Source organism: Oncorhynchus mykiss, chromosome 19 (assembly GCF_013265735.2).
Source record: "Oncorhynchus mykiss isolate Arlee chromosome 19, USDA_OmykA_1.1, whole genome shotgun sequence".
Classification (NCBI taxonomy): domain Eukaryota; kingdom Metazoa; phylum Chordata; class Actinopteri; order Salmoniformes; family Salmonidae; genus Oncorhynchus; species Oncorhynchus mykiss.
Window position 1 is genome coordinate 3,029,465 of NC_048583.1, and position 23,736 is coordinate 3,053,200.

The window sequence follows — 23,736 nt, forward strand, 5'->3', positions numbered from 1 at the left end:
AATAGGATATATTGCTACAGTATATTGCCCATTGTAATAGGGTATATTGCTACAGTATATTGCCCATTGTAATAGGGTGTATTGTCCATTATAATAGGATATATTGCTACAGTATATTGCCCATTGTAATAGGGTATATTGCTACAGTATATTGCTCATTATAATAGGATGTATTGCTACAGTATATAACCCATTATAATAGGATATATTGCTATAGTATATTGGCCATTGTAATAGGATATATTGCTAAAGTATATTGCCCATTGTAATAGGATACATTGCTACAGTATATTGCCCATTGTAATAGGATACATTGCTACAGTATATTGGCCATTGTAATAGGGTGCCATTTTTAAGAGGCAGCCTGCCTCTCATGAAGAATAAGGGTGTAGTTGGTGATAATTTCACCCAAACATAATCTGCTGATGTTTTTCTGCTGTGTAATGTGAGTATAATTGCTGCTGTGTAATGTGAGTATAATTACTGCTGTGTAATGTGAGTATAATTACTGCTGTGTAATGTGAGTATAATTACTGCTGTGTAATGTGAGTATAATTACTGCTGTGTAATATGAGTATAATTACTGCTGTGTAATGTGAGTATAATTACTGCTGTGTAATGTGAGTATAATTACTGCTGTGTAATGTGAGTATAATTACTGCTGTGTAATGTGAGTATAATTACTGCTGTGTAATGTGAGTATAATTACTGCTGTGTAATGTGAGTATAATTACTGCTGTGTAATGTGAGTATAATTACTGCTGTGTAATGTGAGTATAATTACTGCTGTGTAATGTGAGTATAATTACTGCTGTGTAATGTGAGTATAATTACTGCTGTGTAATGTGAGTATAATTACTGCTGTGTAATGTGAGTATAATTACTGCTGTGTAATGTGAGTATAATTACTGCTGTGTAATGTGAGTATAATTACTGCTGTCCTGAAAAGTCTTTATTGAAATGTTTACGTTTCTGTATAAGTAATGAATAATACAATCAATCAAATCAAATCAAATGAAACTTTATTAGTCACAGGCGCCGAATACAACAAGACCTTACAGTGAAATGCTTACTTACAAGCAGTTCAAGAAAGAGAAAATATTTATGAAGAGCTCAGCGACTTTCAACGTGGCACCGTTATAGCATGCCACCTTTCCAACAATTCATTTCATAAAAGTTCTGCCCTGGTAGAGCTGCCCTGGTAGAGCTGCCCTGCTAGAGCTGCCCTGGTAGAACTGCCCTGGTAGAGCTGCCCTGGTAGAGCTGCCCTGTTAGAGCTGCCCTGGTAGAGCTGCCATGGTAGAGCTGCCCTGCTAGAGCTGCCCTGGTAGAGCTGCCCTGGTAGAGCTGCCCTGCTAGAGCTGCCCTGGTAGAGCTGCCCTGGTAGAGCTGCCCTGGTAGAGCTGCCCTGGTAGAGCTGCCCTGCTAGAGCTGCCCTGGTAGAGCTGCCATGGTAGAGCTGCCCTGGTAGAGCTGCACTGGTAGAGCTGCCCTGGTAGAGCTGCCCTGGTAGAGCTGCACTGGTAGAGATGCCCTGCTAGAGCTGCCCTGGTAGAGTTGTCTGGTAGAGCTGCCCTGGTAGAGCTGCCCTGGTCAACTGTAAGTGCTGTTATTGTGAAGTAAAAATGTCTAGGAGCAACAACGGCTCAGTGCGAAGTGGTAGGACACACAAGCTCACAGAATGGGACTGGCGAGTGCTGAAGCGCGCAGCGTGTAAAAATCTTCTGTCCTCGGTTTTAACACTCACTAACGAGTTCCAAACTGCCTCTGGAAGCAACGTCAGCACAAGAACTGTCCATCGGGAGTGTCATGAAATGGTTTTCCATGGCTGAGCAGCAGCACACAAGCCTAAAATCACCATGCGTGGTGTACAGTTTGCCGCCAATGGACTCTGGAGCAGTGGAAATGCGTTCTCTGGAGTGATGGATCACGCTTCACCACTAAATGAAATAGTAGTTACATGCAGAGTGCCAACTGTAAAGTTTGGTAGAGTAGGAATAATTGTCTGGGGCTGTTTTTCATGGTTCGGGCCCCTTAGTTCCAGTGAAGGGAAATCTTAAGGCTACAGCATAACAATGACATTCTAGAAGATTCTGTGCTTCCAACTTTGTGGCAACAGTTTGGGGAAGTCCCTTTCCTGTTTCAGCATGACAATGCCCCTGTACACAAAGTGAGGTCCATATAGAAATGGTTTGTCGAGATCGGTGTGGAAGAACTTGACAGGTCTGCACAGAGTCCTGAGCTCAAACCCATCAAACACCTTTGGGATGAATTGGAACACTGAATGCAAGCCAGGCCTAATCGCCCAACATCAGTGCCCAACCTCGCCAATGCTCTTGTGACTGAATGGAAGCAAGTCCCCACAGCAATGTTCCAACATCTAGTGGAAAGCCTTCCCAGAAGAGTGGAGGCTGTTATAGCAGCAATGTTCCAACATCTAGTGGAAAGCCTTCCCAGAAGAGTGGAGGCTGTTATAGCAGCAAAGGGGGACACACTCCATATTAATACCCATGATTTTGGAATGAGATGTTCGACGAGTAGGCGTCCACATACTTTTGGTCATGTAGTTTGTAATTTTCAAATCCTTAACAGCGCTAATATTGGTTGTTTCCCCAATAGTTCCTGTATTCTCAACAACAACAAAAAGTCTACTTTTATAAACAGGCATACAAAAATACCGGTTAAGTAGCTGCATTAGCTAGCAGGCTACATGTAAATAAATCATTTAAATGCCCCTTATGGTCTTGCTAGTGCATGGAAGATTTCGTTTGATTTTACCAGGCAAAACCAATCGAACAACGATCGGACTCAAAACACACAATTTAGCCTTGAGAAAGTTATAGGACATTTTTTTTATTGAAACGATTCCCTTCACAGTAATCCCCAAAAATAATTGCAATATAAATCCATTGACGACCCACGGTACCCAGATGATTTTCGGGGGTTTAAATATCGAAAATAATAAATAAATACAATTCTGCTATTGATTAGTCCGGCCTGGGTGAAATCCGACTTCTGCTTTTGACGGTTCGTCACATTTCACGTTGACATCGAGCGAATACACGCCACCGTCCATAAACACACACGGATCAAAAATATTACCGACTGGTCGCAGTTCGGGAATACAGTAGAGACCGTAGCGTGTATTTAAAGGTAAGTGACTAAGAAAACATGGTATCTTGGGAACAAACGGGTGTTTTGTCAACGCCGAACGAAGAGGTGAAATCCCACTTTTAGCTAAATCTATTTTGTGTGGGGTTTTTTTCTTTCTTTGATATTTGAGATTCGACACTTTTCATTCAGTCAAGCTCTATTCCTTCTGGCCGTGACCGGGCTTCTCCGGTTGGAAAACGCTTTCTCTCCGTTGGGACTGACGGGAACTAACTAAATTGATTTAAATTCAGTACTAGCTTTAAATTTAACTAGCTGACATGAGCTGCTCATGGTAAGTTTATACGCTATTTTGTTTTTGTTTAACACACTGGTAACCAGGGACGTTTTTAAAGGAAATTGAGGACATGGGTGACTAGTTAGCTTGGTTTTCTCTCTGTGGGAGGAAGGGTTGGTTCGTTGGCTAATATGCTATTAGTTGGCTAACTATTCTAGCTAACTGTCTGAATAAGTTAACGACGTACTCACTCAAACTATCAAAACTAACCCCCACAAAAAAAACTTTACACAACGTTAGGCAGGGCCACGAATGATCTGTGTACTTTGTTACTACTGGTAGTTTGTCGTAACCGAGTATCGGTGCTAAACCGTGTGTTGTTGTAAGTTAGCATGCTAGTTAGCCATGGCGTTACAGGATACGGTGCCCTGGGCGGTTTTCACGGAAGTATACTGTACCCAGTTAGCTAGCTGAATAAACTAAGTTAGTCTATTCATAGGAAACATTGAACCGCTGTAGTTTACCAATTAAAACAAAATATATATATGTATAAAATGAAAGTTGAGAGTTGGATAAATGTTTCTGTGAAAAGGGACGAGCTCAGTTTTTATTTCTGTGTGATCCATGAGACAGGGTTGGGAGTTTCCTGAAAGCGTAAACAAAGCTATGTCACAAAATAGTTTGACATTTGAAAGCTACGTAGTTATAAACAACAGCTTTCAATGAGAAGCCTTTTAAACCCGGTTGTTGTTTTAGGCTGATTAGTTTGCTAACGTTTACTTTTTCTAAACAGTCATCAGCTGTATGTTCCAAAGTTGTATTTTATTTTATTTTAGAAAGAAAGATTTTCTGGTGAGGAAACCGGGGAATACAGAGAACGACAGAAAAGAAAACGAGGAAACCACCAAAAGGAAATGCCAATCGCAGCCACGGGTCAACTGACGACTCAGGAACCCTGTATTTTCTCCCGACTGCCCTCCACCCCGGAGCCTGTACCAAAAGGGGGTAATTTATGTGACGTTGCGGGGGCAGTAGCCGAGTCGCAGGAGCGAACAGAATACGGGGGCGCCGAGGGGGGCAGGGGAGGAATAGTAGCCAGCTACAGTCAGACCAGCGGCGCTAGGGGATTTCTGCCGCTTCGTTCTTCCAACTCCAACGGTTCTCCTCCGCAATCCCCTCCCACGTCCTCCCCCCTCGCCTCATCTTTCTTCCATCACCACCCCTATCAAATGGCCATGGAGCCGCCCAGGACTCGATCGCGTTCTCGGTCTGGATTCTACCAGCAGTATGGTGCGACCGGCCCCGGGATTAATGCCAACGGGGGAAACGGACCTAACCACCATCACCACCATCACCACAGCCAGCAGCAACAACATCATCAACAGCAGCACAACTCTGGTTGCTCACCCCTTGGAGCTCACAGCCACCACACGGAGCAGCACAGCATACGAGCCCCGGGATCTAACGTCTCCCCCGGCGCTCAGAGGCAGTCGGGACCGCCTGGAGCACATCGCATCTCACCCGCAGGTAAGCATTCTCTCCCTTCCTTACTCAGCAGTGCTCTCATTTCTGGGTTCTTGTCTAGTGTCTTGTGTGTCGACTATCTTTGACCCAACCAGCTAGAGAATCTGCTCTGTTGTAGCCTCTAGTGTCCCGGAGACAGAGGAAATGTGTGTGTTTCTGTGATGGCACACAACAGTGTGTGTCAGAGAATAGCCAGGCAGAGAAAGAGAGGGGCAGTGAGGAGAGACAGAGAACTCGATCTGGTTTAATGCACTAAGGAACAGCTTCTGAAAGGGAGAGCAGGTGGGGGAGGGGCTAGGCAGGCAGCTATATCGTGTTGGCATGGTAATGTGTGTGTGTGTGTGTGACTGCACATTAGTTCTATTCTAATTAAGTAGACGCTGTTATGTGCTGCCACAGAGCTGCAGCTAGATGGTTTATTACATAGTAGTTACATGGAACAAGCAGTCTGTAACACACCACACACACACACACTACATTTAGCTTTGTGCATGATGCTGCCAAGATGCACTGAGATGAACTCTAGTCTGTCTGTCTCTCTCTCTCTCCGCCTGTTCCTCTCTCTACTGTGTCTAGGCCTTTAGATGACTGTGTGTAGGCCGTTAGATGACTGTGTGTAGGCCGTTAGATGACTGTGTGTAGGCCGTTAGATGACTGTGTGTAGGCCGTTAGGTGACTGTGTGTAGGCCGTTAGATGACTGTGTCTAGGCCTTTAGATGACTGTGTGTAGGCCGTTAGATGACTGTGTGTAGGCCGTTAGATGACTGTGTGTAGGCCGTTAGGTGACTGTGTGTAGGCCTTTAGGTGACTGTGTGTAGGCCTTTAGGTGACTGTGTGTAGGCCTTTAGGTGACTGTGTGTAGGCCGTTAGGTGACTGTGTCTAGGCCGTTAGGTGACTGTGTCTAGGCCGTTAGGTGACTGTGTCTAGGCCGTTAGGTGACTGTGTCTAGGCCGTTAGGTGACTGTGTCTAGGCCGTTAGGTGACTGTGTCTAGGCCGTTAGGTGACTGTGTCTAGGCCGTTAGGTGACTGTGTCTAGGCCGTTAGGTGACTGTGTCTAGGCCGTTAGGTGACTGTGCCTAGGCCGTTAGGTGACTGTGCCTAGGCCGTTAGGTGACTGTGCCTAGGCCGTTAGGTGACTGTGCCTAGGCCGTCGGGCTCAGTTGGTAGAGCTGACAATGCCAGGGTTGTGGGCTCCATTCCCCGCTCCACCCGTACGTAAAATGTTCTTTAATTTTAACCTTTTTATTTAACTAGGCAAGTCAGTTAAGAACAAAGTCGTATTTTACAAAGGCGGCGTAACCCGGACGACGCTGGGCCAATTGTGGGCAGCACTATGGGACTCCCAGTCACGGCCCGCTGTGATACAGCCTGGAATCGAACCAGGGTCTGTAGTGACACCTCTAGCAGGGAGATGCAGTGCCTTAGACCGCTGAACCAGGGTCTGTAGTGACACCTCTAGCAGGGAGATGCAGTGCCTTAGACCGCTGAACCAGGGTCTGTAGTGACACCTCTAGCAGGGAGATGCAGTGCAATAGACCGCTGTGATACAGCCTGGAATTGAACCAGGGTCTGTAGTGACACCTCTAGCAGGGAGATGCAGTGCCTCAGACCGCTGAACCAGGGTCTGTAGTGACACCTCTAGCAGGGAGATGCAGTGCCTCAGACCGCTGTGCTACCAGAGTTAAAAACAGTGAGATCCTGCTACAATAACAAAATGCAGCATTCCGACATGGGTCATGTTCATTAGGCACCCAACGGAATAAAACAGACTTGAACGGAGAGGGAGTAACCTGAACTGGTCCAATAAGAATAGCTTGTTTCAGTTGCAAAATGTTTGTTTCTTTTGTGCGGTATGTACTAATAAATGCAACCCTAGTAAAAAAAAAAAAAACAGAATGCAACGTTGTGTTCAGTTCCAAACTTAGCTCAACTGAAACGGAATTCAACAAGCGCAGTCACTTATTAACTCAGGATGAAGATGACGGCTATAGGCCATATTGAATGGAGAAAAACGGGACGGATGAATCTCCCCTTCTTTCTTCTCTCGTCTAAATACAGGTCAATATCCAGACAAGTTGTTGTGTTCCATTGCAGTTGATCAGGTGACAGAATCCACAGGTTCTGGAACGACATCCACTCCAGCACTACCACCACACAGTACCGTGGTGTTCTTCCTGGAGGTTACAGGCCTACTACTCGGTGAAGTCTAGTTGGTTTCTGTCACAATATAAAATGATATTTTGTCGACAATTTTTCACTACAGACGCTGGTTCGATTCCAGGCTGTATCACAACGGTCTAAGGCACCGCATCTCCCTGCTAGAGGTGTCACTACAGACCCTGGTTCAGCGGTCTAAGGCACTGTATCTCCCTGCTAGTGGTGTCACTACAGACCCTGGTTCAAATCCAGGCTGTATCACAACGGTATAAGGCACTGCATCTCCCTGCTAGAGGTGTCTCTACAGACCCTGGTTTGAATCCAGGCTGTATCACAACGGTATAAGGCACTGCATCTCCCTGCTAGAGGTGTCACTACAGACCCTGGTTCGATTCCAGGCTGTATCACAACGGCCCAAGGCACTGCATCTCCCTGCTAGAGGTGTCACTACAGACCCTGGTTAGATTCCAGGCTGTATCACAACGGCCCAAGGCACTGCATCTCCCTGCTAGAGGTGTCACTACAGACCCTGGTTCGATTCCAGGCTGTATCACAACGGCCCAAGGCACTGCATCTCCCTGCTAGAGGTGTCACTACAGACCCTGGTTCGATTCCAGGCTGTATCACAACCGGCCGTCCCATACAATTGTCCCAACGTCGGCTGCGGTAGGCCGTCATTGTAAATCAGGATTTGTTCTTAACTGACTCGCCTCGTTAAATAAAGGTAAATTAATACAAATAAAGTATAAATTCTAGCCGGATTGGTATGGGGGGGCATTGTTTGACAGTTGCCATAGTAACTAGGCTATATGGAAGGGTGTATGTAAAATATAAATAAACTTTCACCCAGTGGCCCGTGTACTGACCCCTGACCCCTAACCTAACAGTGGCCCGTGTACTGACCCCTAACCCCTAACCCCTAACCCTAACCTAACAGTGGCCCGTGTACTGACCCCTAACCCCTAACCCTACCCTAACAGTGGCCCGTGTACTGACCCCTAACCCCTAACCCCTAACCCTAACAGTGGCCCGTGTACTAACCCCTAACCTAACAGTGGCCCGTGTACTGACCCCTAACCCCTAACCCCTAACCTAACAGTGGCCTGTGTACTGACCCCTAACCCCTAACCTAACAGTGGCCCGTGTACTGACCCCTAACCCTAACCCCTAACCCTAACCTAACAGTGTCCCGTGTACTGACCCCTAACCCCTAACCTAACAGTGGCCCGTGTACTGACCCCTAACCCCTAACCTAACAGTGGCCCGTGTACTGACCCCTAACCCCTAACCTAACAGTGGCCCGTGTACTGACCCCTAACCTAACAGTGGCCCGTGTACTGACCCCTAACCCCAACCTAACAGTGACCCGTGTACTGACCCCTAACCCCTAACCCTAACCCCTAACCCCAACCTAACAGTGACCCGTGTACTGACCCCTAACCCCTAACCCTAACCCCTAACCCCAACCTAACAGTGGCCCGTGTACTGACCCCTAACCCCAACCTAACAGTGACCCGTGTACTGACCCCTAACCCCTAACCCTAACCCCTAACCCTAACCTAACAGTGGCCCGTGTACTGACCCCTAACCCTAACCTAACAGTGACCCGTGTACTGACCCCTAACCCCTAACCCTAACCCCTAACCCTAACCTAACAGTGACCCGTGTACTGACCCCTAACCCCTAACCCTAACCCCTAACCCTAACCTAACAGTGGCCCGTGTACTGACCCCTAACCCCTAACCCTAACCCCTAACCCTAACCTAACAGTGACCCGTGTACTGACCCCTAACCCCTAACCCTAACCCCTAACCCTAACCTAACAGTGGCCCGTGTACTGACCCCTAACCCCTAACCCTAACCTAACAGTGGCCCGTGTACTGAACCAGAAAACACTGTTTCACTGTATAGACTTTCTGCTCGATAGTGAACAGGACCTGTGGAGAGTCTCTCCCTCTAGACTGTACAGCGAACTCCCCAGCGCACACACACACACACACACACTAGCTCATTCTGCTCGTATTAAGTGATGAAATGATGCCGAGTGTGTTTGAGTGTTTTATGTTTGACGTTGCAGCTGTATTCAGGTGTGTGTGTGTCTGCTGAGCAACAGCGAATGGTACGCTGGGACTGGAAATACCTGTCTGGGAGAGTGGATGTCAGTACGAGCTGCTCTGAGTTTAACACACACACACACACACACAGTGTAGCGCTACCAGGGATTCACAATCAGCTTTGTGTGGGGAGGACAACATACACAGACAGGCCTGAGAGAGAGAGAGAGAGAGAGCACTCTGGACAAGAGGAGAAAGAACATGGGGGTGGAGGAGAGAGAGGGAGAGACATGATGATAGTAGGGATAGGGGGGATGGAGGAGAGAGAGGGAGAGACATGATGACAGTAGGGATAGGGGGATGGAGGAGAGGAGAGGGAGAGACATGATGACGACAGTAGGGATAGGGGGGATAGAGGAGAGGAGAGGGAGAGACATGATGACGACAGTAGGGATAGGGGGGATAGAGGAGAGGGAGAGACACGATGACTGTAGGGATAGGGGGGATGGAGGAGAGGAGAGAGGTGGGGGAGAGTGCGAGAGACACGATGACATTAGGGATAGGGGGATGGAGGAGAGGGAGAGACATGATGATAGTAGGGATAGGGGGGATGGAGGAGAGAGGCAGACAGATGAGAGCAGTCTCTAGCGTCGTCATGCCAATAAATTCATCCTCACCACCAGTACTGTCAGTTTGGTGTTTCATCCCCCCTTTAGTTTGGGGAGGTGCCAGCTGATCCTAGATCTGTGGTTAAATTAGTCTAATGGTTGGGTTTGGGGAGGAAAAAGCTGATCTGTGGTTAAGTTAGTATAACCTGCACTAGGGATGAGGGCTATTGATCCCTCTCTCCTCTACTCTCCTCCTTGAAGATCCTCTGTCTGTTTCCCACCTCCACTCCTGACTGACTGAAACACACACCTACACACACACACACGCAGGAGTCAGATTAGCTTTCAGATATCTGAACAATCAAAACATCTGTGTTTGAAACCATTTTGTTTTATATTAAAAGTCCAAGTTTAAAAAATAAAATAAAAAAACATTTTTTTGCTTCAATAAAGTACCCAGGGAACGCCGCTGGGCTGACAGCCACACAAGGTAAACGATCGTCCAATGAAAGACGAGGGATTTCTTGTGACGATTCTGCATGGCCATCAGATGTATTACGTTGATCATAGAAACAATTAGTATCTAATGGTTAAAGTAACGGTTGGGGGAGAGAAGCTGATCCTAGGTCTGTGGTTAAATTAGTATCTAATGGTTAAAGTAACGGTTGGGGGAGAGAAGCTGATCCTAGGTCTGTGGTTAAATTAGTATCTAATGGTTAAAGTAACGGTTGGGGGAGAGAAGCTGATCCTAGGTCTGTGGTTAAATTAGTATCTTAATGGTTAAAGTAACGGTTGGGGGAGAGAAGCTGATCCTAGGTCTGTGGTTAAGTTAGTATCTAATGGTTAAAGTAACGGTTGGGGGAGAGAAGCTGATCCTAGGTCTGTGGTTAAATTAGTATCTAATGGTTGGGGGAGAGAAGCTGATCCTAGGTCTGTGGTTAAATTAGTATCTAATGGTTAAAGTAACGGTTGGGGGAGAGAAGCTGATCCTAGGTCTGTGGTTAAATTAGTATCTAATGGTTAAAGTAACGGTTGGGGGAGAGAAGCTGATCCTAGGTCTGTGGTTAAGTTAGTATCTAATGGTTAATGTAACGGTTGGGGGAGAGAAGCTGATCCTAGGTCTGTGGTTAAATTAGTATCTAATGGTTAAAGTAACGGTTGGGGGAGAGAAGCTGATCCTAGGTCTGTGGTTAAATTAGTATCTAATGGTTAATGTAACGGTTGGGGGAGAGAAGCTGATCCTAGGTCTGTGGTTAAATTAGTATCTAATGGTTAATGTAACGGTTGGGGGAGAGAAGCTGATCCTAGGTCTGTGGTTAAATTAGTATCTAATGGTTAATGTAACGGTTGGGGGAGAGAAGCTGATCCTAGGTCTGTGGTTAAGTTAGTATCTAATGGTTAAAGTAACGGTTGGGGGAGAGAAGCTGATCCTAGATCTGTGGTTAAGTTAGTATCTAATGGTTAAAGTAACGGTTGGGGGAGAGAAGCTGATCCTAGGTCTGTGGTTAAATTAGTATGTAATGGTTAAAGTAACGGTTGGGGGAGAGAAGCTGATCCTAGGTCTGTGGTTAAATTAGTATCTAATGGTTAAAGTAACGGTTGGGGGAGAGAAGCTGATCCTAGATCTGTGGTTAAATTAGTATGTAATGGTTAAAGTAACGGTTGGGGGAGAGAAGCTGATCCTAGGTCTGTGGTTAAATTAGTATCTAATGGTTAAAGTAACGGTTGGGGGAGAGAAGCTGATCCTAGGTCTGTGGTTAAATTAGTATCTAATGGTTAAAGTAACGGTTGGGGGAGAGAAGCTGATCCTAGGTCTGTGGTTAAATTAGTATCTAATGGTTAAAGTAACGGTTGGGGGAGAGAAGCTGATCCTAGGTCTGTGGTTAAATTAGTATCTAATGGTTAAAGTAACGGTTGGGGGAGAGAAGCTGATCCTAGGTCTGTGGTTAAATTAGTATCTAATGGTTAAAGTAACGGTTGGGGGAGAGAAGCTGATCCTAGGTCTGTGGTTAAATTAGTATCTAATGGTTAAAGTAACGGTTGGGGGAGAGAAGCTGATCCTAGGTCTGTGGTTAAGTTAGTATCTAATGGTTAAAGTAACGGTTGGGGGAGAGAAGCTGATCCTAGGTCTGTGGTTAAATTAGTATCTAATGGTTAAAGTAACGGTTTGGGGAGAGAAGCTGATCCTAGGTCTGTGGTTAAGTTAGTATCTAATGGTTAAAGTAACGGTTGGGGGAGAGAAGCTGATCCTAGGTCTGTGGTTAAGTTAGTATCTAATGGTTAAAGTAACGGTTGGGGGAGAGAAGCTGATCCTAGGTCTGTGGTTAAATTAGTATCTAATGGTTAAAGTAACGGTTGGGGGAGAGAAGCTGATCCTAGGTCTGTGGTTAAATTAGTATCTTAATGGTTAAAGTAACGGTTGGGGGAGAGAAGCTGATCCTAGGTCTGTGGTTAAGTTAGTATCTAATGGTTAAAGTAACGGTTGGGGGAGAGAAGCTGATCCTAGGTCTGTGGTTAAATTAGTATCTAATGGTTGGGGGAGAGAAGCTGATCCTAGGTCTGTGGTTAAATTAGTATCTAATGGTTAAAGTAACGGTTGGGGGAGAGAAGCTGATCCTAGGTCTGTGGTTAAATTAGTATCTAATGGTTAAAGTAACGGTTGGGGGAGAGAAGCTGATCCTAGGTCTGTGGTTAAGTTAGTATCTAATGGTTAATGTAACGGTTGGGGGAGAGAAGCTGATCCTAGGTCTGTGGTTAAATTAGTATCTAATGGTTAAAGTAACGGTTGGGGGAGAGAAGCTGATCCTAGGTCTGTGGTTAAATTAGTATCTAATGGTTAATGTAACGGTTGGGGGAGAGAAGCTGATCCTAGGTCTGTGGTTAAATTAGTATCTAATGGTTAATGTAACGGTTGGGGGAGAGAAGCTGATCCTAGGTCTGTGGTTAAATTAGTATCTAATGGTTAATGTAACGGTTGGGGGAGAGAAGCTGATCCTAGGTCTGTGGTTAAGTTAGTATCTAATGGTTAAAGTAACGGTTGGGGGAGAGAAGCTGATCCTAGATCTGTGGTTAAGTTAGTATCTAATGGTTAAAGTAACGGTTGGGGGAGAGAAGCTGATCCTAGGTCTGTGGTTAAATTAGTATGTAATGGTTAAAGTAACGGTTGGGGGAGAGAAGCTGATCCTAGGTCTGTGGTTAAATTAGTATCTAATGGTTAAAGTAACGGTTGGGGGAGAGAAGCTGATCCTAGATCTGTGGTTAAATTAGTATGTAATGGTTAAAGTAACGGTTGGGGGAGAGAAGCTGATCCTAGGTCTGTGGTTAAATTAGTATCTAATGGTTAAAGTAACGGTTGGGGGAGAGAAGCTGATCCTAGGTCTGTGGTTAAATTAGTATCTAATGGTTAAAGTAACGGTTGGGGGAGAGAAGCTGATCCTAGGTCTGTGGTTAAATTAGTATCTAATGGTTAAAGTAACGGTTGGGGGAGAGAAGCTGATCCTAGGTCTGTGGTTAAATTAGTATCTAATGGTTAAAGTAACGGTTGGGGGAGAGAAGCTGATCCTAGGTCTGTGGTTAAATTAGTATCTAATGGTTAAAGTAACGGTTGGGGGAGAGAAGCTGATCCTAGGTCTGTGGTTAAATTAGTATCTAATGGTTAAAGTAACGGTTGGGGGAGAGAAGCTGATCCTAGGTCTGTGGTTAAGTTAGTATCTAATGGTTAAAGTAACGGTTGGGGGAGAGAAGCTGATCCTAGGTCTGTGGTTAAGTTAGTATCTAATGGTTAAAGTAACGGTTGGGGGAGAGAAGCTGATCCTAGGTCTGTGGTTAAATTAGTATCTAATGGTTAAAGTAACGGTTGGGGGAGAGAAGCTGATCCTAGGTCTGTGGTTAAATTAGTATCTAATGGTTAAAGTAACGGTTGGGGGAGAGAAGCTGATCCTAGGTCTGTGGTTAAATTAGTATCTAATGGTTAAAGTAACGGTTGGGGGAGAGAAGCTGATCCTAGGTCTGTGGTTAAATTAGTATCTAATGGTTAAAGTAACGGTTGGGGGAGAGAAGCTGATCCTAGGTCTGTGGTTAAGTTAGTATCTAATGGTTAAAGTAACGGTTGGGGGAGAGAAGCTGATCCTAGGTCTGTGGTTAAGTTAGTATCTAATGGTTAAAGTAACGGTTGGGGGAGAGAAGCTGATCCTAGGTCTGTGGTTAAGTTAGTATCTAATGGTTAAAGTAACGGTTGGGGGAGAGAAGCTGATCCTAGGTCTGTGGTTAAGTTAGTATCTAATGGTTAAAGTAACGGTTGGGGGAGAGAAGCTGATCCTAGGTCTGTGGTTAAGTTAGTATCTAATGGTTAAAGTAACGGTTGGGGGAGAGAAGCTGATCCTAGGTCTGTGGTTAAATTAGTATCTAATGGTTAAAGTAACGGTTGGGGGAGAGAAGCTGATCCTAGGTCTGTGGTTAAGTTAGTATCTAATGGTTAAAGTAACGGTTGGGGGAGAGAAGCTGATCCTAGGTCTGTGGTTAAGTTAGTATCTAATGGTTAAAGTAACGGTTGGGGGAGAGAAGCTGATCCTAGGTCTGTGGTTAAGTTAGTATCTAATGGTTAAAGTAACGGTTGGGGGAGAGAAGCTGATCCTAGATCTGTGGTTAAATTAGTATCTAATGGTTAAAGTAACGGTTGGGGGAGAGAAGCTGATCCTAGGTCTGTGGTTAAATTAGTATGTAATGGTTGGGGGAGAGAAGCTGATCCTAGGTCTGTGATTTAAATTAGTATCTAATGGTTAAAGTAATGGTTGGGGGAGAGAAGCTGATCCTAGGTCTGTGGTTAAACAGTAGCTCTATCTGTGGCAGAATTGCGTAAATTGATTGTTGGAATGGCCATTTCTGTCCAAATGGATTTCGATCTGGAGAGGTGGATGACTGACTGAAACACACACACACATATACACCTACACACACACCTACACACACACCTACACACACACACACACACACACACATATACACCTACACACACACCTACACACACACACACCTACACCTACACCTACACACATACACCTACACCTACACACACACACACACACACACACTGCCAAGTCACAAGTTCCTGTGTGTATGTAGCAGGATGTGCATTCTGTAGCGTGTGTGTGTGTTGTCATTGGAAGGCCTGTTTCCTCATTTCCCCATATCCTCTACACCCCCCCCCCCCCTCGTGCCCATGTCAGAGAGTAAGAAAACCCCTTCACATTCAGCCGTGTGCACCAGATGTCCTTCTCCACATCCACTTGTGTTTTAATAAGGAGGAGGTTCCTGAGAACAAGCTTAGGACTGCTCTGTGTGTGTTCGTCTATAGCACCCACATCTACAGCATCTGTTTCTCAGGCTCACTACATGAGTTCCAAACAGCACCCTATTCCCTACATGCTGCACTATATGAGTTCCAAATAGCACCCTATTCCCTACATGCTGCACTAGTTGAGTTCCAAATAGCACCATATTCCCTACATGCTGCACTACATGAGTTCCAAATAGCACCCTATTCCCTACATGCTGCACTAGATGAGTTCCAAATAGCACCCTATTCCCTACATGCTGCACTACATGAGTTCCAAATAGCACCCTATTCCCTACATGCTGCACTAGTTGAGTTCCAAATAGCACCCTATTCCCTACATGCTGCACTAGTTGAGTTCCAAATAGCACCATATTCCCTACATGCTGCACTAGATGAGTTCCAAATAGCACCCTATTCCCTACATGCTGCACTAGTTGAGTTCCAAATAGCACCATATTCCCTACATGCTGCACTACATGAGTTCCAAATAGCACCCTATTCCCTACATGCTGCACTAGATGAGTTCCAAATAGCACCATATTCCCTACATGCTGCACTACATGAGTTCCAAATAGCTCCCTATTCCCTACATGCTGCACTAGATGTCTAGGTTCCTCAATAGAATCTATTATCTGTGTGTGTGAGGCTTGTCAGTCTTCCCACGCTGGTCACCTGCACTAGGGATGAGGGCTATTGATCCCTCTCTCCTCTACTCTCCTCCTTGAAGATCCTCTGTCTGTTCCCCTCCTCCACTCCTCTCCTCCTTGAAGATCCTCTGTCTGTTCCCCTCCTCCACTCCTCCTTGAAGGTCCCCTGTCTGTTCCCCTCCTCCACTCCTCCTTTAAGGTCCCCTGTCTGTTCCCCTCCTCCACTCCTCCTTGAAGGTCCCCTGTCTGTTCCACTCCTCTCCTCCTTGAAGGTCCCCTGTCTGTACCCCTCCTCCTCTCCTCCTTGAAGGCCCTCTGTCTGTTCCCCTCCTCCACTCCTCCTTGAAGGTCCCCGGTCTGTACCCCTCCTCCACTCCTGTCCTCCATGAAGGTCATCTGTACCTCTACTCTCCTCCCTTCCCTCTACCCCTCTCCTCTCTCTGCCCCTCCTTCATCCTTCCCTCTACCCCTCTCCTCTCTCTGACCCTCCTTCATCCTTACCTCTACCCCTCTCCTCTCTCTGCCCCTCCTTCATCCTTCCCTCTAGTCTGTCTGATTCCTCCTCTCCTGATAGAGGGGTTAGTCTGTCTGATTCCTCCTCTCCTTCTGATAGAGGGGTTAGTCTGTCTGATTACTCCTGATAGAGGGGTTAGTCTGTCTGATACTCCTCCTCTCCTTCTGTTAGAGGGGTTAGTCTGTGATTCCTCCTCTTCTGATAGAGGGGTTAGTCTGTCTGATTACTCCTGATAGAGGGGTTAGTCTGTCTGATTACTCTTGATAGAGGGGTTAGTCTGTCTGATTCCTACTCCTCTCCTCCTGATAGAGGGGTTTGTCTGTCTGAATACTCCTCCTCTCCTTCTGATAGTGTGGTTAGTCTGTCTGATTCCTCCTCCTCTCCTCCTGATAGAGGGGTTAGTCTGTCTGATTGCTCCTGATAGAGGGGTTAGTCTGTCTGATTACTCCTCCTCTCCTCCTGATAGAGGGGTTAGTCTGTCTGATTACTCCTCCTCTCCTCCTGATAGAGGGGTTAGTCTGTCTGATTACTCCTGATAGAGGGGTTAGTCTGTCTGATTCCTCCTCGGTCTGAGGGCCGATGCTGTCTGTCTGAGGGCCGATGCTGTCTGTCTGAGGGCCGATGCTGTCTGTCTGAGGGCCGATGCTGTCTGTCTGAGGGCCGATGCTGTCTGTCTGAGGGCCGATGCTGTCTGTCTGAGGGCCGATGCTGTCTGTCTGAGGGCCGATGCTGTCTGTCTGAGGGCCGATGCTGTCTGTCTGAGGGCCGATGCTGTCTGTCTGAGGGCCGATGCTGTCTGTCTGAGGGCCGATGCTGTCTGTCTGAGGGCCGATGCTGTCTGTCTGAGGGCCGATGCTGTCTGTCTGAGGGCCGATGCTGTCTGTCTGAGGGCCGATGCTGTCTGTCTGTCTGAGAGGGCCGATGCTGTCTGTCTGTCTGAGAGGGCCGATGCTGTCTGTCTGTCTGAGAGGGCCGATGCGGTCGGTCTGTCTGAGAGGGCCGATGCTGTCTGTCTGTCTGAGAGGGCCGATGCGGTCGGTCTGTCTGTCTGTCTGAGAGGGCCGATGCGGTCGGTCTGTCTGTCTGTCTGTCTGAGAGGGCCGATGCGGTCGGTCTGTCTGTCTGTCTGAGAGGGCCGATGCGGTCGGTCTGTCTGTCTGTCTGAGAGGGCCGATGCGGTCGGTCTGTCTGTCTGAGAGGGCCGATGCGGTCGGCCTGTCTGTCTGAGAGGGCCGATGCGGTCTGTCCGTCTGAGAGGAGAATGTGTCAGCCAAAGAGAGGATGAGGATGAGGGGGAGGTTGACACTTTTTGTTATATCTCCCTTTCTCCTCTGTTCATGAGTTCTCACCAACAAGAGGCACAAACCCCACTAGCTAAATCTGCACTCGTTCTATCATGCTCTCTCTCTCGGTTTCTGTTTCCTCTCTCCTCCACCCTCTTTCCCCTTCTCTCTTTCTCTTCTCTCTGTTCAGGCCTGTCTCTCTTCTCTCTCTGTTTAGTTTCTGTTGTAACAGTTATACAGTGTGTGTGTGTGTGTGTGTGTGTGTGTGAGGTAAATGTAGCAGAGCACAGTACAGCTGGGCAGCTTCAAATTCTCCTGAAGTCCTAGAGAGAGACAGAAATGGAGAGGGAGGGGTTGAAGGACAACAATATAGTGACTAGAGGGAAAATGCTTTTGGAAGAGCGAAGGAGAGGAGGACAGAAGGAGAGTCTCTTGGCTGGGCCCTGTCTGTCAGTGAAGCAGGAAGAGGAGGACAGAAGGAGAGTCTCTTGGCTGAGCCCTGTCTGTCAGTGAAACAGGGAGAGGAGGACAGAAGGAGTCTCTTGGCTGAGCCCTGTCTGTCAGTGAAACAGGGAGAGGAGGACAGAAGCAGTCTCTTGGCTGAGCCCTGTCTGTCAGTGAAGCAGGAAGAGGAGGACCGAAGGAGTCTCTTGGCCGAGCCCTGTCTGTCAGTGAAACAGGAAGAGAGACGGAGAGGAGGACAGAAGGAGTCTCTTGGCCGAGCCCTCTCTGTCAGTGAAACAGGAAGAGGAGGACAGAAGGAGTTTCTTGGCCGAGCCCTGTCTGTCAGTGAAGCAGGGAGAGAGGAGGACAGAAGGAGTCTCTTGGCCGAGCCCTGTCTGTCAGTGAAACAGGGAGAGGGAGGGAGAGTGGAGAGTAATGGAGAGAAGGTTTGTGTGTGTGTGTGTTTGGGGTTTACATGTGTAGTGTTGGTGAGTTCTGGTTTTAGAGTGTAAGCGTTAGGGAGTGGCCTGTGTGTGTGGGGTGTTTCCATGTGTAGTGTTGGTGAGTTTTAGGGTTTAAGCATTAGGGAGTGGCCTGTGTGTGTGGGCCTTGTTTATTGGCTGTCTGGGTGGCTTTGGAGCAGAGGAGGAACTGTGTCAGCAGCACAGAAGGTTTTTCACAAACAGATCCCTGTTTAGTGTATTACATTATTACCAGAACACTAGTGACCAGAGAGGTCTATGGGTCCTGTTTAACACTAGTGAACAGAGAGGTCTATGGGTCCTGTTTAACACTAGTGACCAGAGAGGTCTATGGGTCCTGTTTAACACTAGTGACCAGAGAGGTCTATTGGGTCCTGTTTAACACTAGTGACCAGAGAGGTCTATGGGTCCTGTTTAACACTAGTGACCAGAGGTCTATGGGTCCTGTTTAACACTAGTGACCAGAGAGGTCTATGGGTCCTGTTTAACACTAGTGACCAGAGCTCTATTGGGTCCTGTTTAACACTAGTGAACAGAGAGGTCTATGGGTCTTGTTTAACACTAGTGACCAGAGAGGTCTATGGGTCCTGTTTAACACTAGTGACCAGAGAGGTCTATTGGGTCCTGTTTAACACTAGTGAACAGAGAGGTCTATTGGGTCCTGTTTGACACTAGTGACCAGAGAGGTCTATGGGTCCTGTTTAACACTAGTGACCAGAGCTCTATTGGGTCCTGTTTAACACTAGTGAACAGAGAGGTCTATGGGTCCTGTTTAACACTAGTGACCAGAGGTCTATGGGTCCTGTTTAACACTAGTGACCAGAGAGGTCTATGGGTCCTGTTTAACACTAGTGACCAGAGCTCTATTGGGTCCTGTTTAACACTAGTGAACAGAGAGGTCTATGGGTCTTGTTTAACACTAGTGAACAGAGAGGTCTATGGGTCTTGTTTAACACTAGTGACCAGAGAGGTCTATTGGGTCCTGTTTAACACTAGTGAACAGAGAGGTCTATTGGGTCCTGTTTGACACTAGTGACCAGAGAGGTCTATGGGTCCTGTTTAACACTAGTGACCAGAGGTCTATGGGTCCTGTTTAACACTAGTGACCAGAGAGGTCTATGGGTCCTGTTTAACACTAGTGACCAGAGCTCTATTGGGTCCTGTTTAACACTAGTGAACAGAGAGGTCTATGGGTCTTGTTTAACACTAGTGACCAGAGAGGTCTATGGGTCCTGTTTAACACTAGTGACCAGAGAGGTCTATTGGGTCCTGTTTAACACTAGTGAACAGAGCTCTATTGGGTCCTGTTTAACACTAGTGAACAGAGAGGTCTATGGGTCCTGTTTAACACTAGTGACCAGAGGTCTATGGGTCCTGTTTAACACTAGTGACCAGAGAGGTCTATGGGTCCTGTTTAACACTAGTGACCAGAGCTCTATTGGGTCCTGTTTAACACTAGTGAACAGAGAGGTCTATGGGTCTTGTTTAACACTAGTGACCAGAGCTCTATTGGGTTCTGTTTAACACTAGTGACCAGAGTGCTCTGTTGGGTCCTGTTTAACACTAGTGACCAGAGAGGTCTATGGATCCTGTTTAACACTAGTGAACAGAGAGGTCTATTGGGTCCTGTTTAACACTAGTGACCAGAGAGGTCTATGGATCCTGTTTAACACTAGTGAACAGAGAGGTCTATTGGGTCCTGTTTGACACTAGTGACCAGAGAGGTCTATGGGTCCTGTTTAACACTAGTGACCAGAGAGAGAGGGAGAGGGAGGGGAGCGAAGGGGAGAGGGAGGGAGGGAGGGAGAAGGAGGGAGAGGGAAAGGAAGGAAGGGAGGGAGGGAGAGGGAGGGAAAGGGAGTGGAAGGGAGGGAGGGAAAGGGAGAGAGAGAGTGTCATTCCTGTGTCTACAATGGGAAGCACCACTTACTGGCACACACACACACACACACACACACACACACACACACACGGGTGCTGTCAGTTACATGTGCTTTGCTTATTCTCTGTTGGTATTTATACGATGTAGCATTGTAGTGTGTCTGTGGTGAAGGCCTCATTGTATTCTACAAGGCTGGTGCTGAAGTCTGTTGTGTTCAGATATCTTAAGATCTTCCTGTGTGTGTGTCTCACGTGCTCTCTCTCTCGCCTCTCTCTCCTCTCTCTCCCTCTCGCCTCTCTCTCCCTCTCGCCTCTCTCTCCCTCTCGCCTCTCTCTCCCTCTCGCCTCTCTCTCTCTCGCCTCTCCCTCTCGCCTCTCTCCTCTCTCCTCTCTCCTCTCTCCTCTCTCCTCTCTCCTCTCTCCTCTCTCCTCTCTCCTCTCTCCTCTCTCCTCTCTCCTCTCTCTCTCCTCTCTCTCTCGCCTCTCGCCTCTCAATTTCTCGTTTTTAGTTGTGAAAAGTTAGTAAGAAACAATTTCACCAGCTACTGATAAGAGCGAGATGGAGAGAGAACGATGTGAAGAGGAGAGCTAGAAAGGGATGTGTTAATGAGGGAGGGAGGGATGGAGAGGATGAGAGAGAGAGGGGGGGTGACATGAAGAAGAGATGTGGGGGGGGGTTGGTGATGCGTAGAGAGAGGGGGGGTGACATGAAGAAGAGATATGGGGGGGGGGGGGTTGGTGATGCGTAGAGAGAGGGGGGGTGACATGAAGAAGAGATGTGGGGGGGGGTTGGTGATGCGTAGAGAGAGGGGGGGTGACATGAAGAAGAGATATGGGGGGGTTGGTGATGCGTAGAGAGAGGGGGGGTGACATGAAGAAGAAATGTGGGGGGGGGCTGTTGATGCGTAGAGAGGGGGGGTGACATGAAGAAGAGATGTGGGGGGGGGCTGTTGATGCGTAGAGAGGGGGGGTGACATGAAGAAGAGATGTGGGGGGGCTGGTGAGGCGTAGATAGAGGGTGTAATGTGTTGGAGGGAGAAATGGTGACAAAATAATGGAGGGAAGAGGAAATGGATAGAAATAGCTGATGGATTCTGAAGCTGATCCCTCCCTCCCTCACTCTTTCTCTCTCTGTCCCACCATCCCGTCTCTCTCTCTCTCTCTTTCCCACCATCCCCCTTACAGCTGATGCACTCTGAAGCTTACAGAAAATCAATAGCAGTCAAGAGAAGCCACAATCTATCTCTCTCCATACTCTTTCTCTTGGAGATCTCCACCTCCCTCTCTCTGTCCCACCATGCCTCTGTCTCCTCTCCTCCATATATCTTACCCACACCTCTGTCTCCTCTCTCTCCTCTCCTCCCCTCCATATATCTTACCCACGCCTCTGTCTCCTCTCTCTCCTCTCCTCCCCTCCATATATCTTACCCATGCCTCTGTCTCCTCTCTCTCCTCTCCTCCCCTCCATATATCTTACCCATGCCTCTGTCTCCTCTCTCTCCTCTCCTCCCCTCCATATATCTTACCCATGCCTCTGTCTCCTCTCCTCCCCTCCATATATCTTACCCATGCCTCTGTCTCCTCTCCTCCCCTCCATATATCTTACCCACGCCTCTGTCTCCTCTCTCTCCTCTCCTCCCCTCCATATATCTTACCCATGCCTCTGTCTCCTCTCCTCCCCTCCATATATCTTACCCATGCCCCTGTCTCCTCTCTCTCCCCCTCCATATATCTTACCCATGCCTCTGTCTCCTCTCTCTCCTCTCCTCCCCTCCATATATCTTACCCATGCCTCTGTCTCCTCTCTCTCCTCTCCTCCCCTCCATATATCTTACCCATGCCTCTGTCTCCTCTCTCTCCTCTCCTCCCCTCCATATATCTTACCCATGCCTCTGTCTCCTCTCTCTCCTCTCCTCCCCTCCATATATCTTACCCATGCCTCTGTCTCCTCTCTCTCCTCTCCTCCCCTCCATATATCTTACCCATGCCTCTGTCTCCTCTCTCTCCTCTCCTCTCCTCCATATATCTTACCCATGCCTCTGTCTCCTCTCCTCCCCTCCATATATCTTACCCATGCCTCTCTCTCCTCTCTCTCCCCCTCCCCTCCATATATCTTACCCATGCCTCTGTCTCCTCTCCTCCCCTCCATATATCTTACCCATTCCTCTGTCGCCTCTCCTCCCCTCCATATATCTTACCCATGCCTCTGTCTCCTCTCCTCCCCTCCATATATCTTACCCATGCCTCTGTCTCCTCTCTCTCCTCTCCTCCCCTCCATATATCTTACCCATGCCTCTCTCTCTCCTTTCCTCCCCTCCATATATCTTACCCATGCCTCTGTCTCCTCTCTCTCCTCTCCTCCCCTCCATATATCTTACCCATGCCTCTGTCTCCTCTGTCTCCTCCCCTCCATATATCTTACCCATGCCTCTGTCTCCTCTCCTCCCCTCCATATATCTTACCCATGCCTCTGTCTCCTCTGTCTCCTCTCCTCCCCTCCATATATCTTACCCATGCCTCTGTCTCCTCTCTCTCCTCTCCTCCCCTCCATATATCTTACCCATGCCTCTGTCTCCTCTCCTCCCCTCCATATATCTTACCCATGCCTCTGTCTCTTCTCCTCCCCTCCATATATCTTACCCATGCCTCTGTCTCCTCTCCTCCCCTCCATATATCTTACCCATGCCTCTGTCTCCTCTCCTCCCCTCCATATATCTTACCCATGCCTCTGTCTCCTCTCCTCCCCTCCATATATCTTACCCATGCCTCTCTCCTCTCCTCCCCTCCATATATCTTACCCATGCCTCTGTCTCCTCTCTCTCCTCTCCTCCCCTCCATATATCTTACCCATGCCTCTGTCTCCTCTCTCTCCTCTCCTCCCCTCCATATATCTTACCCATGCCTCTGTCTCCTCTCTCTCCTCTCCTCCCCTCCATATATCTTACCCATGCCTCTGTCTCCTCTCTCTCCTCTCCTCCCCTCCATATATCTTACCCATGCCTCTGTCTCCTCTCTCTCCTCTCCTCCCCTCCATATATCTTACCCATGCCTCTGTCTCCTCTCCTCCCCTCCATATATCTTACCCACGCCTCTGTCTCCTCTCTCTCCTCTCCTCCCCTCCATATATCTTACCCATGCCTCTGTCTCCTCTCTCTCCTCTCCTCCCCTCCATATATCTTACCCATGCCTCTGTCTCCTCTCTCTCCTCTCCTCCCCTCCATATATCTTACCCATGCCTCTGTCTCCTCTCTCTCCTCTCCTCCCCTCCATATATCTTACCCATGCCTCTGTCTCCTCTCTCTCCTCTCCTCCCCTCCATATATCTTACCCATGCCTCTGTCTCCTCTCTCTCCTCTCCTCCCCTCCATATATCTTACCCATGCCTCTGTCTCCTCTCTCTCCTCTCCTCCCCTCCAT

General features: G+C 47.7%; 1 protein-coding gene across 3 annotated transcripts in view; it reads left to right on the forward strand.

Moving 5' to 3' along the window:
• The first annotated feature begins 3,008 nt into the window (after positions 1 to 3,008).
• LOC110517772 (E3 ubiquitin-protein ligase RNF38) overlaps positions 3,009 to 23,736 on the forward strand; it is a 59,229-nt gene continuing 38,501 nt past the window's right edge. Inside the window, exons 1-2 of one of the 3 annotated variants that reach the window (XM_036953927.1) lie at positions 3,009 to 3,153; positions 4,225 to 4,915. In XM_036953927.1, coding sequence (XP_036809822.1) covers positions 4,303 to 4,915 — 613 coding nt within the window. In that variant the 5' untranslated portion in view covers positions 3,009 to 3,153; positions 4,225 to 4,302. Of the gene's footprint in view, positions 3,154 to 3,274; positions 3,446 to 4,224; positions 4,916 to 23,736 lie in introns of those variants that run through there. The other 2 variants (XM_036953926.1, XM_036953925.1) reach the window with 2 other exon arrangements.